Source organism: Zalophus californianus, chromosome 4 (assembly GCF_009762305.2).
Source record: "Zalophus californianus isolate mZalCal1 chromosome 4, mZalCal1.pri.v2, whole genome shotgun sequence".
NCBI classification, from domain to species: domain Eukaryota; kingdom Metazoa; phylum Chordata; class Mammalia; order Carnivora; family Otariidae; genus Zalophus; species Zalophus californianus.
This window is the reverse complement of record NC_045598.1, coordinates 41609409-41626273: the sequence shown is the minus strand read 5'-3', so window position 1 is coordinate 41626273 and position 16865 is coordinate 41609409. Positions and strand designations below refer to the sequence as shown.

General features: G+C 38.6%; 1 protein-coding gene across 3 annotated transcripts in view; it reads right to left on the bottom strand.

Annotated features, from left to right (window-relative positions):
• Window positions 1–1092: 1092 nt before the first annotated feature.
• BTF3L4 (basic transcription factor 3 like 4) overlaps window positions 1093–16865 on the bottom strand; it is a 35013-nt gene continuing 19240 nt past the window's right edge. For all 3 annotated transcript variants that reach the window (XM_027598544.2, XM_027598549.2, XM_027598535.2), the window contains exons 4-6: window positions 5182–5383; window positions 4294–4353; window positions 1093–3757 (exon numbers count right to left, since the gene is read on the bottom strand). In XM_027598544.2, coding sequence (XP_027454345.1) covers window positions 3711–3757; window positions 4294–4353; window positions 5182–5383 — 309 coding nt within the window. In that variant the 3' untranslated portion in view covers window positions 1093–3710. The remainder of the gene's footprint in view (window positions 3758–4293; window positions 4354–5181; window positions 5384–16865) is intronic.

Here is a 16865-nt window from a genome sequence, read left to right as displayed (position 1 = left end):
TGCAAAGGAATGGTAGCTTGAAACAGAATGGCATGTTGGAGATAAATGTTTAAGGCTGTGACATGCTCAGATATGAAATTTAGGTAGTTTGTCTCCTGTGTAGAGAATGAACTGAAGGGAGCAACTCATAAACAAGACCAATGGGGAGGCTATGATAATCCAGGCAAACTCTTATCTGGCAGAGCAATAAAGGTTGAACTGGAGGTTAACAGTGTAGAATGGAGCCTTGCTGTGCCTAGAACCATGAACTCCTTTCTGCCATGGCTTGGGAGATGACACACTTGAATCATCTTTCTTCTTCACGTTAACCATTTCAGGAGTTCTAAGGAACCCTATTTGACCATTTTTCAGGCACCATTTTACAGAAGAGGAAACAGGTTCAGAGACCAAGGCCATCACTGCACTATTACAGGGGCACTATTCACACTGTATTCTATGAAAATGGTGCTCCCTGGAACACAACAAATATGAATGATGGCCCCTGAAGTTGTGCACTGCAGGAGCCATGTTAGAAAGGTTACAGCACAGTAGGTAATGAAACTGACCTCTATCTAAAAACCTGTGCATTTCCTACTATACCATACTGTCCAATCATGATGTCATTTATGGACATATAGCATAGTTAGGTTAAACACTGAATTACAACAAAGAAACAAATCAAACACAGCCCAATATGGGTCTTCACAGGAACCTGGTATGCATATTAAATTAACAGAATCCCATAAATACTAATTACTTAACAACAAATCAAAGTGCTTGATGTATTCTTTTTTTTTTTTTTTAAGATTTTATTTGTCAGAGAGCACAAGCAGGGGGAGCGGCAGGCAGAGGGAGAAGCAGGCTCCCATTGATTGAGCAAGGAACCCAACGTGGGACTCGATCCCAGGCCCCTGGGATCATGACCTGAGCCAAAGGCAGACGCTTAACCGACAGAGCCACCCAGGCGCCCCAATTCTTAAACCATTACTTAATAGGAAGAGTAGGATAAAACAAGTATAGGGTCCCAACTATTTACTTTGGGCCTCCCCAAGACAGATAAATGAGGACCTTCACATGAATGGAAAGGACTAATCACAAAAACTAAGACCATGAATCAATTTTGTACAGACATTTCTTGAATTATTCCCAAATTTTAAGGTGAATTTTCCCAGAAAATGCTTATTCTATAGTTATCTTGGCAATAAATACATGATCTTCGTAGAAAGTATACATTTAGTAACTACATCTTATATTAAAAAGTTGTGTAATATTTATGCCAAGAACACTATTTACAAAGTTTCATTCATACTCTTATTCATGCTTGCTCACTCTGAAGGCAGGAACACTTCTTTGGATTGAGTCAAGATCTCAGTATGCTTTGTCCAGGAAAGGGGAAGGTATGAAAATACAAGACAAAAAAGAGTATTGGCTCATTGCACCCAAAGGAAGCCAGCCATTAAGAGTTGTTGTCCATAGGATAAAAGGAAATACTGACCAGAGCTCCTCTGGGTGAGTAGTTACAATGTGATCAAAAAGGAAAAAGAGTAAAGAGTATATACATACAAAAAAGCTTTATGGGTCTTGATAAAAACAGGCATTTCTGGAAATATATAAAATCAGTTCCTTGAGAATTTTCAGAAATGAGATTCACCGAACTACAGGAGCAGAAAAAATATTAAGCTTTAGAAACATCTTACTTGTCTGATGATGAACTTCAGAGTAGTTAGGTGACCTTCCCAGCTCACATAGTTAATGCCAAGCCTGGACCAGGATCCAAGTATCCTGATTTCCAGATGAGTGCTCTTTTTTCATTTGCTATACTATCTCCTATATGTCCTTAATCACTTGGAAGTCTCCATAACTCTCTCTGTCCCACAATGTGCCCATCAGGGACAGTCAGAGGCAAAGAATTCTGGACTATGTGGATCATTTAGAGCTATTAACCTAACAATGGATGAAACATTATTTCAAATAATGACTGGGCTGAAATTCATCTGGGGTTGGGGAGTAGAGAGGAAATACAAAAGATGGAAATTCTGTAGACAATAATAAGAGAAGCACAAGAGGAAATATTATCCTCTTTTGTTATTTTATTACTGTTACTTTATTTTGTAGTTAAGTCCATATATTATATAAAACAGAACAGGAAAAATGAACAAATTTATAAAATAAATTGAAGTGTCTGGATGAAAAAAATACAAGAGCTTTGCCTTCTTGTCTACAGATCTCTTGATATGTTGTTGGTCTTGCACTTTAGATATCAAATAAAGATATCTAGCTTGAAAGAAAAGTAGATATGCTGCAAGGTTAAGCCATAGTTAGTTTGCTGGTGGGCCAGGAAATGATAGATTTTCTAAATCTTATCCTTAAATATTGGCGGTAACAAATGCTGATATAGCAAAATGCAAGCTTTTATCATCAGACAGCAAGAGGGAAACTTGAATTAATGAATGCAACTTACCTCCAAGTCCTCTGAAAGGAGGTGAAAAAAATAAATACTGTATTTTACTAGTGTTCCCCCAAAAGCATTACTCTAAGCATGCAGGAGGATGCTGTGAGCAGCTACAACAGTAAGATCCAATCCAGAGGTAGGTTCAAGACCAAGAGTAGGAGAGTGATTGAAGAAATCCTCCTGGAGCCAGTACCATTTCAAAGAATGACCATTTGTGCTGGGGAATGAGTCTATGGCCTATCTTTTTCTGACTCAAAAGGACACTCCTAATTTTAACCTTGCTGAAAACAGGCATTTTTGTACCTGCTATTAAGAACAGCTAGTATACAGGATAAGGCTGGCATAAAATTATTTAGCAAACACATGCTAGCTATTCCAGTTTGAAATCTACCAAACTATAGAGTCAAGGGGGAAATAAAAAATTGAAGATGGAGCTGTTGTTCCTCAAGATGAGGGAAAACTGTCTTACCAAAAGAGGGATTAGGCACTCACTTAACTCTATATGGAGAACATCTTTCTCAGGCTAGGTAGAAGATGAGGAAAAGCATTACCAAAGGCTGACCAGGACACTGGGAGACCAAAAGGAGAGGGAAAAGGGCATTTAGGAAGAAAGCTAGAAGAAAATTTTCTGGGTCTGACTAGGTAAGTGAATCTAAGGCAAATGCACCAAAGATATGCTACCCCTATGCCAACATGGAGCTGGTGGCAAAATATCTCAAGACATTTTAAACCCAGAGAAATGTATAAAAAAATATGTTAACAAAGCAAATTAAAACCAAACTTCCAAGGGTAAAATCTCCTCAGATCTGAAATCCAAGATACTCACTTCTCATTAATTCTGTGCATTAGAAAAAAATTAAAAATAACAAATGTAAAGATTTGTTTTATTTTCTACTGGGGGAAGAAGGAGGATAAATAGAACTGTTTTCCAATTTGCTCTCCGCTGTATACACACATACCCACACACATACATACACATACACACACCAAAAATACCCCAACGAAAAAACAAAACAGAAAACTGAGAATCAAACACCAAAACACCCTCAAACTGCACCAATACTTCGTATTTTGACCGAAAGAATAGATCCTGGGAGGAAGTGCAAAATGCAAAATCAAATGACCGAAAAATGCTGAACAAACAGCATTATTAATATACAAAATATTTATATTACTGAACTAGTAACAGTTGATGTTCTCCATGTCTGTAAAACTTTGGAACCACATAGCTGATTTGTTAAATCTAGTCCATGCCAGCTTCCAAACTCCAGAAAAATTTTTAGTTAGCTTCATTCTTTGATGCCTCATCAAAATTTTCTACGAGATCTGGAAAAAAAAAGTAAATGAGTTAAAGATATAAAAAAAGAAAAAGAGGTAAATGAAATTCCTAACTTCTAACCCTAATAAAAACCAAATTGTGGCTATTAGAATTTGACTAAAAACCTACAGGACAAGAAGCAGAAATGAACTGGTGGCATTTCACTAATAATGCTTCATTTATCTGCTTTTAAAACAGTAATCCTAAGGAAATGTTAGTCTTTTTTTTGTCTGTGCAAACTAAGGTGAACAGTATTTTCATATGTCAATCACAATTCCCACGGAAATGTTTTAACAATAACTATGCAAATTTAAAATCACAGTGATTCTAATTTAACAAATGCAGGCAGCAGAGCTTTGTGTGATAATTTCTAAGTTCTAAATGGGAGGACTTTCATTCTTTTTCATTAGATTGTATCCATATTATTGTGAATCAATTTAAATTCATGAACTCACCATCAACAAAAATTAAAAGTCATTATACAATGAATTAAATGAGATAAACAGGCTGCTAAAAATCTTAGAGCTAAAGAAATGTCACTTACCTGGAACATCATCATCCTCTTCATCAATGTCTTCTGGTTTTGGTGCTTTGCTATCCAACACTACAAAACGTTTATTTTAATATTAGTTCTTGAGAACAAAGGCCTTTACAGAACACTTATAATGTTCATTCTTTTCTCCTGTCTAAATCTTACATAGTTGTTCAGAAAAAGCCAAAGATTGTCTGATCTAATACCATATTTTTTACTTAACACTAAAATCAATAACACTTTAACTTCATTAGGTATACACTAAATATAGCTGGAAGTTTCAATGGGCAGTGAAGGTAAGATTTGGAAAATGAAATAATTCTGATGAGCTGGAATAAAAAGACATTATAGTTAATTTATTCTACAAATTCCATATGCTTGAAATCAAAAATAAATATTCAAGACTTTCCATCTCTTCTGGTGTAAGAAAGTATCCAGCTATGTAGTATGGGCACTGATGTAAAAGGCTCTTTGATTTTTGGGGGTGAGAAGACACATTTGAAACCAGGGCTATTGTGGAAATTCAGAACTTACAGTTGCCATGCCTATAGTTCAATCAACAATATTAAACAAAAATACAGTTCTCTAACAACAATATCTTCTTCTTGTCATTATTCAGAAGTGAGTATTGAATACTGTCTGTAAAACGTGGTCGGTAAATCTTTTAGGTAGTTAGCTCTCAACTCTATTATTACCAGAATGTATCTATATATTCTATATGCTACATTGCACAGTTTTTAAAGAAACAAATTAAAAAATTTATGAAGCATATGAGCAACATTTTTAAAAGTAAAATTTACATACAAATAAATCCTTCCAGCATAAAATGGGACACCTTTTAAATCATTAGGTTCTTTAGATTACAGTGGAGAAGGAAAGATACTAAACTGAAATACCTACCTTGCCGAGGGAACTGTTCAGCTAACTTCCTAAGACTTGTTAAACTGTCAGCACCAAGCTGACTTAATATTCCAGGAAGCATTTCTGTGATTGGTTTGGCTTCTGCATGACCAGTAATTGCAAAGGTGTTAGCAGAAAGGGAAGCTTGGACTTTGGGATTGTTGAAATGAATAACTGTCCCATCATCTTTAATCATGTTCACCTGTATGATCATAAAAGAAAAATGTACTTCACATATTTGGTACAAATAAAACAGTATCTGTTTAAATAATAATTTAGCCAATTATTATTATTTTTTAAAGATTTTATTTATTTATTTGAGAGAGAGAGAATGAGAGACAGAGCACGAGAGGGAAGAGAGTCAGAGGGAGAAGCAGACTCCCTGCTAAGCAGGGAGCCCGATGTGGGACTCGATCCCGGGACTCCAGGATCATGACCTGAGCCGAAGGCAGTTGCTTAACCAACTGAGCCACCCAGGCACCCAGCCAATTATTATTATTATTATTTTTTAACAATCCCAAGGTAGTAACTGTCTAAGCTATAGATATGGGTGGAAAAAGACCCTAGCAGCAACAAAGTAAAATGGTGTAGATGGCACAAATTACTAGGATGGTCAAGAAACAGTCATTTTATTATAGAATCTAGATTTTAAATTCAAAGACTTCTTCTACTATGAGAAAGAAGATCATGCCACATTTTAAAAATAATGGAATTATCAGCCAAGAACTGGCTTCTTAATGAAATTACCCATTGTCTTACCCAATTTACACTATCAAACTAAATTGGTACATTTGGTGGGTGGGGTAGCATCATACTTAGGCGACAAGTTGTAAAGAGGTAATAGCGTATGGTAAAAAATAACCACTGAAAATCCATAAAGAACACTCAGAAATTTAACCAGATGTTTCGCTCCTTTGAACACTTAAGTAAATTTACAAAAATTTCAATTTGTTCTCCTCATGTCATTCTTTATAAAAGATTTTGTCAGTTCCTCTAACTCAAGTATAGCTTCTCAACAACCTTCAATAAGCCTTGTAAATGTCAAAGAAGCTCTCCAACCCACTTGCCTGGCCACCTGAACAATCACCTTTAAAATCATCCTCACATTCTTTTGGTAACTTTCACCAACATGAATTGACTGTTTCAGATTTGATTTTATCCACTGCCTGAAAAGGATGGTTAAACATGCGCTATTTAAAGTATTATTTTTCCCTCTCACTCATGCACTTTCTTATTGTGTTTTAGTAAAGCTAAATTTGCATAAGTTACATGTATAAATAATGTGATTCCACTAGTAGTTGATTCCACTGGGTAAGTTACCTTGATGGTAACATGCTTATTATATAAAAAAGTTAGGAGAGTTAACTCTTGGCTACTTTAGAAGCATTTCATGATCCATCCAAAAACTGCCCTTGTCACAATCAAGCAGAGATGCTGAGTGTTCTCCATGGTCAGTGGAAGCGGGCTTTTCTTCCCAGTGATCACCACCACTGATAGCACCAGAAAGGAAGGGGAACAAAGGGGCTTCTAAATTTCAGGCAAGACCTGGAACACAGAGAAAATAAAGGCAAATCCCCTGGAAAATTGTAACTAAGATCTACAAATAATTTCCAAATTTTCTCTGACAAAAATCACTATCTGAATTCTATACCATTCCCTGTATCAGTATTGCAATTAAGGTTCCATTATACATATTATACACAGTAAGTATTCAATCCAGCTGTTCTAAACAAATACCATTGTGAGTTAAAAACAATTTATATTGACTTTAGAAAAAGATAAATTATATAGTTCTGAAGATAATTATAGCTTAGGTAGAAAAGTTTAACAGTAAAGTGGCTGAAAATTTGGAAGAGGAATGACTTGAGAAGGAGGTGGCATAGTGGATATGGAATGGAATGTTGTTCTGTATCTATCCTAGAGTCACATAATTCGAGTATGGGAAAAGAATAAAGATATGGTAGGACTCTATATTCTAAACCAAGACCAAATCTCTGTAGTATGTCCAGGCATGAAGAGAGTCTGAAATATTAGTATTTGAGATATTTATTATTTACAAATGTTAAAAGTCACAAGAGATTTGAAATCAATATTGGTCCCAAAGTCAGGCCATATATTTGTTGAACTTGGAGGTTTTCTACTTCAAATCCCTTTTAGAGAAATAAATACTAAAGACAAGAGCTCTTGGTTAAGCAACATATCCAAGGACAGATAGTTAGTTACATGCAAACCTAGAACTTGAACGTGGGTCCCCAACATTCCGTTTAGTTTCCTTCCTATGATGTCATTCCCATTCTTAAAAATGTTTATTTGCCTATAAAAATTCAATTCTGTGGCCCTGTGAAAGCTTGCCAGAGAATTATTTATCTCAAGACATAGGCTAAATGGAGAATATACGGATATATATACATCTACAGATATATGGATAATATATATACAAAACAAGTAAGAACCCCCCAATCTTGAATTTTCCTCTGTTTAAGTTTCTTTACCAAAGGCTAAATGTTAGGTCATATTTTACAACCTGATAAAGGTCTTTGTAGTTTAAAATATGTTGAGTTTAGTGTGAAAAGCAGGATGAATCCCATCTCAGGCTGTGAAATAGAAATAAATTTATAAATGGTTGTTTTAAATAGGGTTGCACAAAAGATGTAGCTTTGTGAATAGAAAGGTCCAGATAGGGGTGGAGAGTTTAGTTAACTTTAGAATAGAGAATGAAGTATTAGAAGTTAAAGGCTAGATTATTTTATTTCTATCTACCATTCCTTCCTCTCTACTGAGCAAATAACATGGTTATGTAAGGCTCCTAGATTCAAGCTATATTAGAGATTATCAAAGGATGAATTGTTGGGCTGAGCAAGATCAGTTAGACACTTCCCCCACCAAAAGAAGGGATAAGGAACTTGTTAAATTCACAAAGCAAATTGTACGCATTTCATATGGAGACTTCACTTTTTCTAGTGATTTTACTGCTGTGTGGTCAATATAAGTAGATCTATATACAGTATAAAAATAAGGAGCAGACAAGGAAACAAAGACTATTAAACTAGCTACTGTACCAGCTCAGGTCCTTTTCCAATCAAACTCCTTTATATCAAAATGTTTTTTCAACTTTAACAGGTAGCTGAAGGTAAAGGATGCTACTTGAGTTATGGAGGAAGTAGCATTTTTTAGACCCCAGTCCACACCACCAGATGCCCTTGCTCTTATTTTTTGCTCAGATAATACTGACATGTTTTGTAGTTATCAAAAAATATTGTCTCTCATGTCTAGAACATTTACATATGCTGTTCTCACTGTTCCGAAGAACCTTTCTCTGCTTCTCCACTTGGCAAATTCCCATTTATCCAAGACTTGGATCAGATGCTTCTTTGTGAAGATTTAGGATTGTTTATGCACTTTCTGCACTTCATGGGCATTCCAACTATATAGAATTGTCTTGTAGTATAATTGTGTTTGCAAATCTTTGACTTCACTAGAAGGTGAACACCTTCTGATCAGAGACCACGCCTTACTAGACATAGTACGCCCCCAAGTGTCCAGTACATAATAGTCCCTCAAATTTGCCAAATGAATGGACACCTCAAATACAATTTATTTTAAAATCTTGGATGCTGTCAGACTTTAGCTCCCCAAATACTAAAGGGTCATCTCACGTTTTAGAAATAGCTCCAGTAGTGCTCTTAATGAAGATGCCCAGAACCTCCTGAGCTATATCTTAGGCTTGGCTTTTCCTACTGTTCTGACTTTTCAGAATCAGCCGGAATACCCTACAGCATTCAGGGGCATTTTAAGTCATTCCTGGCAACTGCTAGGTGGCCCCATTATGGCTGTTATCAAAACCTTACAACTGCTGCCTTCGCTGACCTCTGAGTAGGGCACATGTATTAATCACAGGAACCTTCTATTTGGTAAATCTGATGCTTGCTTTAGTCCTACACAGCAGTAAGTTTTTATGGCTCTAGGAGGCTCACAAAATTACCATTGACTCTACAGCTCTTGCTGATAACTGCCCTCTCAGTTCAGAGAGGAAGTTTAAATTCATCCATGTGATTTTTTTTGTATCCAAGTCCCCACTAGGCAGGGTGGCTGCAGATCTGAGAATTGACAGTTGTCTTAAAAATCAAGTTTTACTGCTACTCCTTCGGGCATGTAGTGGCATTTATTTATCTATTTATTTTTAAAGATTTTATTTATTTGAGAGAGAGAATGAGAGAGAGAGCGCATGAGAGGGGGGAGGGTCAGAGGGAGAAGCAGACTCCCCGCCGAGCAGGGAGCCCGATGTGGGACTCGATCCTGGGACTCCAGGATCATGACCTGAGCCGAAGGCAGTCGCTTAACCAACTGAGCCACCCAGGCGCCCTATCTATTTATTTTTAAAAGACTGTATTTTTAAATAATTTCCATACCCAATGTGGGGCTTGAACTCACAACCCCGAGATCAAGAGTCATGCTCTACCAACTGAGCCAGCCAGCCACCCCTGTAATGGCATTCAAATGTTTATCAGGAAATTCATCTTTTATTGCCTTACTCCTATATCTTAATGGGGTGAAATAATAGACATTTTAAGATGTGTCTGGGTGGCTCAGATGGTTAAGCGTCTGCCTTCGGCTCAGGTCATGATCCCAGGGTTCTGGGACCAAGCCCCGCATCGGGTTCCCTGCTTGGCAGGGAGCCTGCTTCTCCCTCTCCCTCTACTGTTCCCCCTGCTTGTGCTCTCTTGCTCTATCAAATAAATAAATAAAATCTTAAAAAAAAAAAAGAATAAGGCACACAAGGGACGCCTGGGTGGGCTCAGTCAGTTAAGTGGCTGCCTTTGGCTCAGTCATGATCCCTGGTTCCTGGGTTCAAGTGCCGCATTGGGCTCCTTGCTCAGCAAGGAGCCCGCTTCTCCCTCTGCCTGCTGCTCCCCCTGCTTGTGCTCTCTCTCTCTCTCTCTCTCGCATGCGCTCTCTCTCTAGCAAATAAAAATAAATAAAATCTATAAAAAAGGAATAAGGCACACAAGCTTCTTCAGTTTTGTGAGGCTAAGGGACTGTAAAAGTTTGAAGATTATGGCCTTGGCGCATACTTCCCTAGGTATCTTTCACATTCAGTCCTTCTAAGCTTAGCACCTGCTTATTTCTAAGGGCTAGTATGAACATAACCTATCATTGTTGATATGAGCTAAAGCTAACAGCTGTCATCGAACTGTGATAATGCTATGATCATTTTCTCTTATGCTCTGGAGGCAAGAGTCTGATGAGATGGATTCTCCACAGCTATGCTGTAGATAGTAAAATGGCACAACCTTTTTGAAAAGCAATTTGGCAACATGGATGAAGAATTCTAAAATGTTCATGCTCATTCAGCCAGTAACTGTATTTCCAAGAATCTCTCTGAAGGAAGTCAGAGATAAAGATACATATTATGTATATTGAAATCAAACGTGATTCTTTTATTATCAAAGCAGTATTATAAATTAAGAAATGTTAAATTATGGTATATCCATTTATTGGAATATATGTAGACATCTACACTGATGATTAAGAAGGGTTTTCTTTTTTTTAAGATTTATTTTAGAGACACAGAGAGAGCGAGAGAGCATGAGCAAGAGGGGCAGAGGGAGAGGGACAGAGAATCCCAGACAGACTTTACACTGAGCGTGGAGACCCACATGGGGCTTGATCTCATGACACTGATCATGACCTGAGCCAAAACCAAGAGTTGGACGTTTAACTGACTGCACCACCCAGGTGCTCTGAGAAGAGTTTTTTAGGGCACCTGGGTGGCTCGGTCGGTTGGGTGTCTGCCTTCAGCTCGGGTCGTGATGTTGGGGTCCTGGGATCGAGTCCCATGTTGGGCTCCCTGCTCTGCGGGAGGCCTGCTTCTCCCTCTCCCACTCCCCCTGCTTGTGTTCCTTCTCTCGCTGTGTCTCTCTGTCAAATAAATAAATAAAATCTTAAAAAAAAAAGTTTTTTAATGATATGAAACAATTTTTATAATATAATGCTATTTGGGGAAAAGAAATTCCAAATTGTGCATCTAGCTACAATCTCAAATATGTTAAAAATACATGCATATAAAGATGGGAAAGAAATACAAAACTAATAGTAGTTATTTCTGGGTAATGGGGATTATGATCAAATGTTAGTATTGTCTTCATATCTTCTGTATACCCATAACTTCCTACAATAACTATATATATATATTTTAAAGATATTTATTTATTTATTTGAGAGAGGCTGCAGGTGCACGAGTGGGAAAGGAGCAGAGGGGGAGAGAAAGGGAGAAAGAAAGAATCTCAAGCAGACTCTGCACTGAGCATGAAGCCCAACATGGGCTTTGATCCCACCACCCTGAGATCATGACCTGAGCTGAAACCAAGAGTCAGATGCTCAACCAACTGAGCCACCCAGGCGCCCCTACAATGACAAAATATTTTTATGTTGGAGGGGGGAAACTATTTTACAAACAGAAAATGTTCATCGGGGGGCGGAGCAAGATGGCGGAGGAGTAGGAGACCTGGATTTCGTCTGGTCTCAGGAATTCAGCTGAATAGGGATCAAACCATTCTGAACACCTACGAACTCAACAGGAGATCGAACAGGAGAGTAGCAACAACTCTCTGAACAGAAAAGCGACCACTTTCTGGAAGGTAGGACGTGCGGAGAAGTGAATCCGAGGCGATATTCGGGAGCATAGACGGCGGGGGAGGGGGCCTCCGTTGGCCGCTTCTGGCAAGTGATAGAGCCGCGGAGCACAAAATCAGAACTTTTAGAAGTCGGCTCCGTGGAGGGACGTCGCTCCAGTGGCTAAGCGGGAGGTGGAACCCTCGCAGGACAGTGTGGTCTCAGGACCCTCGGGGTCACAGAAAGACCGGGGGTGCCGGAGTGCAGCAGAGCTCCCAGGTATCAGAGTGGGGAAGCCGGCTGCAGAGATGGAGCCGAGGCGCGGGCTCTCAGCTTGGGGTGGCCATAAACTGTGATCCGCGGCCCAGTCGGGCCACTGCTCCTCCAGCGGGGACCCAACAAGCGGCAGATCCAGGGAGACTCCCCTTCCTCCCCCGGGAGGAGCGGCATGGGAGCGCACCTCAGGGATCTGCTGGGTTTGGAGACTCCACACGGGGTCGGGTGCCAGAGATAGAAACTATCCGTCACAGGCCAGGTGAGCACGGAGTGCGGCCGGAGACCAGGGACACGGGAGTGACTGGCTGCTTTTCTCTGGGGTCGCACTGAGGAGCGGAGCCCCGAGTTCTTGCCTCCTCTGGGGCGGAGATTGGGAGGCCGCCATTTTCACTGTCGTCCTCCAAAGCCGTACAGAAAGCTTGCAGGGAACAAAAGCTCCTGAGAGCAAACCCGAACAGCTTGCTTAGCTGGGACCGACAAGGGTGGGGCAATTCCGCCTCCGGCAAAGACATCTGGGAACCACGGCAACAGGCCCCTCCCCCAGAAGATCAGCACGAACAGCCAGCAAGCCAAGACCAAATTTACCGATCAAGGAGAACGGGAGAACTCCAGCGCTAGGGGAATACTGCACATAGAATTCATGGCTTTTTTTACCATGATTCATTAGTTTTTCAAAGTTAATTTTTTTAACTGTTTTTTTTTAAATTTCTCTTTTTCCCTTTTTCAACCATCTTATCAATCCTTTTTTTAAAAAAAAACATTTTTTATTTTTCATTTTTAGAGTCATTTTATCCCTTCATAGTAGTTACCCTTATTTTTGGCATATATATATATATAAGTTGTTCTCTCTTTAAAATTTTGAGATACAGTTTCTTCTAACAGATCAAAATATACCCTAAATCACTAGTGTATGGCTTTGTTCTAGTCTCCTGCCTGATCACATTCTCTCCCTTTTTTTAAAATCTTCTTCTTTTTTCAAACAACTTATCGTATCAATTCCTTTTATAAAATCTTTTATAATTTTCATCTTTACAGTCATCTTCCATCCCTTCATTGTATCAACCCTTATTTTGTACATATATAAGTCTTTCTTCCTTTAAAATTTTAGGAGGCACTTTTTTCTAACAGACCAAAATACGCCCAAAATCTAGTCTGTGGCACTGATCTATGCACTAGCCTGATCATATTTGATCATATTTGTTTTTTTTTTGTATTGTTCTTTTTTTGTTTTTAATCTTTTTCTTTTTGTTTTTTTTTTTCTTTCTTTCTTTTCTCTTTCTTTCCCTTTCTTTTCCCCTGGTTTTGGGTCTTTTCTGATTTGTATAGAGTATATTTGCTGGGGACGTTGTTAACCTGTTAGCATTTTGTTCTCTCATTCATCTATTCTCCTCTGGACAAAATGACAAGACGAAAAAAATCACCTCAGCAAAAAGAACAAGAGATAGTAGCGTCAGCCAGGGACCTACTCAATACGGACATTAGTACGATGTCGGACCTAGAGTTCAGAATCATGACTTTAAAGATACTAGCTGGGCTTGAAAAAAGCGTGAAAGTTAAAGAGAAACCCTTTCTGGAGAAATAAAAGAACTAAAATCTAACCAAGTTGAAATCAAAAAGGCTATTAATGAGGTGCAATCAAAAATGGGGCACTAACTGCTAGGATAAATAAGGCAGAAGAGAGAATCAGTGATATAGAAGACCAAATGATGGAAAATAAAGAGGCTGAGAAAAAGAGACAAACAACTACAGGATCACAAGGGCAGAATTCGAGAGATAAGCGATACGATAAGACGAAACAACATTAGAATAATTGGGATCCCAGAAGAAGAAGAAAGAGAGAGAGGGGCAGAAGGTATATTGGAGCAAATAATAGCAGAGAACTTCCCTAATGTGAGGAAGGAAACAGGCATCAAATCCAGGAGGCACAGAGAACCCCTCTCAAAATCAATAAAAATAGGTCAACACCCCGACATCTAATAGTAAGACTTATGAGTCTCAGAGACAAAGAGAAAATCCTGAAAGCAGCTCGGGAGAAGAGATATGTAACCTACAATTGTAGAAATATTAGATTGGCAACAGACCTATCCACAGAGACCTGGCAGGCCAGAAAGGACAGGCATGATATCTTCAGAGCACTAAACGAGAAAAATATGCAGCCAAGAATACTATATCCAGCTAGGCTCTCATTGAAAATTGAAGGAGAGATAAAAAGCTTCCAGGACAAACAAAAACTAAAGGAATTTGCAAACATGAAACCAGCCCTCCAAGAAATATTAAAAGGGGTCCTCTAAGCAAAGAGAGAGCCTAAAAGCAGCACAGATCAGAAAGGAACAGAGACAATATACAGTAACAGTCACCTTACAGGCAATACAATGGCACTAAATTAATACCTTTCAATAGTTACCCTGAATGTAAATGGGCTAAATGCCCCAATCAAAAGACACAGGCTATCAGATTGGATTAAAAAACAAGACCCATCGATATGCTGTCTGCAAGAGACTCATTTTAGACCCAAAGACACCCCCAGATTGAAAGTGAGGGGGTGGAAAACCATTTACCATGCTAATGGACACCAAAAGAAAGCTGGGGTGGCAATCCTTATATCAGACAAATTAGATTTTAAACCGAAGACTGTAATAAGAGATGAGGAAGGACACTATATCCTACTTAAAGGGTCTATCCAACAAGATCTAACAATTGTAAATATCTATGCCCCGAACACGGGAGCAGCCAATTATATAAGGCAATTAATAACAAAAGCGAAGAAACACATTGACAGCAATACAATAATAGTGGGGAACTTTAAGACCCCCCTGACTGAAATGGACAGATCATCTAAGCAAAAGATCAACAAGGAAATAAAGACTTTAAATGACACACTGGACCAAATGGACTTCACAGACATATTCAGAACATTCCATCCCAAAGCAACGGAATACACATTCTTTTCTAGTGCCCAGGGAACATTCTCCAGAATAGATCACATCCTAGGTCACAAATCAGGTCTCCACCGGTACCAAAAGATTGGGATTATTCCCTGCATATTTTCAGACCACAATGCTTTGAAACTAGAACTCAATCACAAGAGGAAAGTTGGAAAGAACGCAAATGCATGGAGGCTAAAGAGCATCCTACTAAGGAATGAATGGGTCAACCAGGAAATTAAAGAAGAATTTAAAAAATTCATGGAAACCAATGAAAATGAAAACACAACTGTTCAAAATCTTTGGGATACAGCAAAGGCAGTCCTGAGAGGAAAGTATATAGTAATACAAGCCTTTCTCAAGAAACAAGAAAGGTCTCAAATATACAACCTAACCCTACACCTAAAGGAGCTGGAGAAAGAACAGCAAATAAAGCCTAAACCCAGCAGGGGAAGAGAAATCATAAAGATCAGAGCAGAAATCAATGAAACAGAAACCAAAAGAATAGTAGAACAGATCAACGAAACTAGGAGCTGGTTCTTTGAAAGAATTAACAAGATTGATAAACCCCTGGCCAGACTTATCAAAAAGAAAAGAGAAATGACCCAAATCAACAAAATCATGAATGAAAGAGGAGAGATCACAACCAACACCAAAGAAATACAAACAATTATAAGAACATATTTTGAGCAACTCTATGCCAGCAAATTAGATAACCTGGAAGAAATGGGTGCATTCCTAGAGATGTATCAACTACCAAAATTGAACCGGGAAGAAATAGAAAACCTGAACAGACCTATAACCACTAAGGAAATTGAAGCAGTCCTCAAAAATCTCCCAACAAACAAAAGCCCAGGGCCAGACGGCTTCCCAGGGGAATTCTATCAGACATTTAAAGAAGAATTAATACCTATTCTCCTGAAACTGTTCCAAAAAATAGAAATGGAAGGAAAACTTCCAAACTCATTTTATGAGGCCACCATTACCTTGATCCCAAAACCAGACAAAGACCCCATCAAAAAGGAGAACTACAGACCAATATCCTTGATGAACATGGATGCAAAAATTCTCACCAAAATACTAGCCAATAGGGTCCAACAGTACATTAAAAGGATTATTCACCATGACCAAGTGGGATTTATCCCTGGGCTGCAAGGCTGGTTCAACATCCGCAAATCAATCAAAGTGATACAATACATTAACAAAAGAAAGAACAAGTATCATACGGTCCTCTCAATAGATGCAGAAAAAGCATTTGACAAAGTACAGTATCCTTTCTTGATCAAAACTCTTCAGAGTATAGGGATAGAGGGTACATACCTCAATATCATAAAAGCCATCTATGAAAAACCTACAGCGAATATCATTCTCAATGGGGAAAAGCTGAGAGCTTTTCCCCTAAGGTCAGGAACGCGGCAGGGATGTCCACTATCACCACTGCTATTCAACATAGTATTAGAAGTCTTAGCCACAGCAATCAGACAACCAAAAGAAATCAAAGGCATCCAAATCGGCAAAAAGGAAGTCAAACTCTCACTCCTTGCAGATGATATGATAGTGTATGTGGAAAACCCAAAAGACTCCACCCCAAAACTGCTAGAACTCATACAGGAATTCAGTCAAGTAGCAGGATATAAAATCGATGCACAGAAATCAGTGGCATTCTTATACACCAACAACAAGACAGAAGAGAGACAAATCAAGGAGTCGATCCCATTTACAATTGTACCCCAAACCATAAGATACCTAGGAATAAATTTAACCAAAGAGGCAAAGGATCTGTACTCAGAAAACTATAAAATACTCATGAAAGAAATTGAAGACACAAAGAAATGGAAAAACATTCCATGCTCATGGATTGGAAGAACAAAC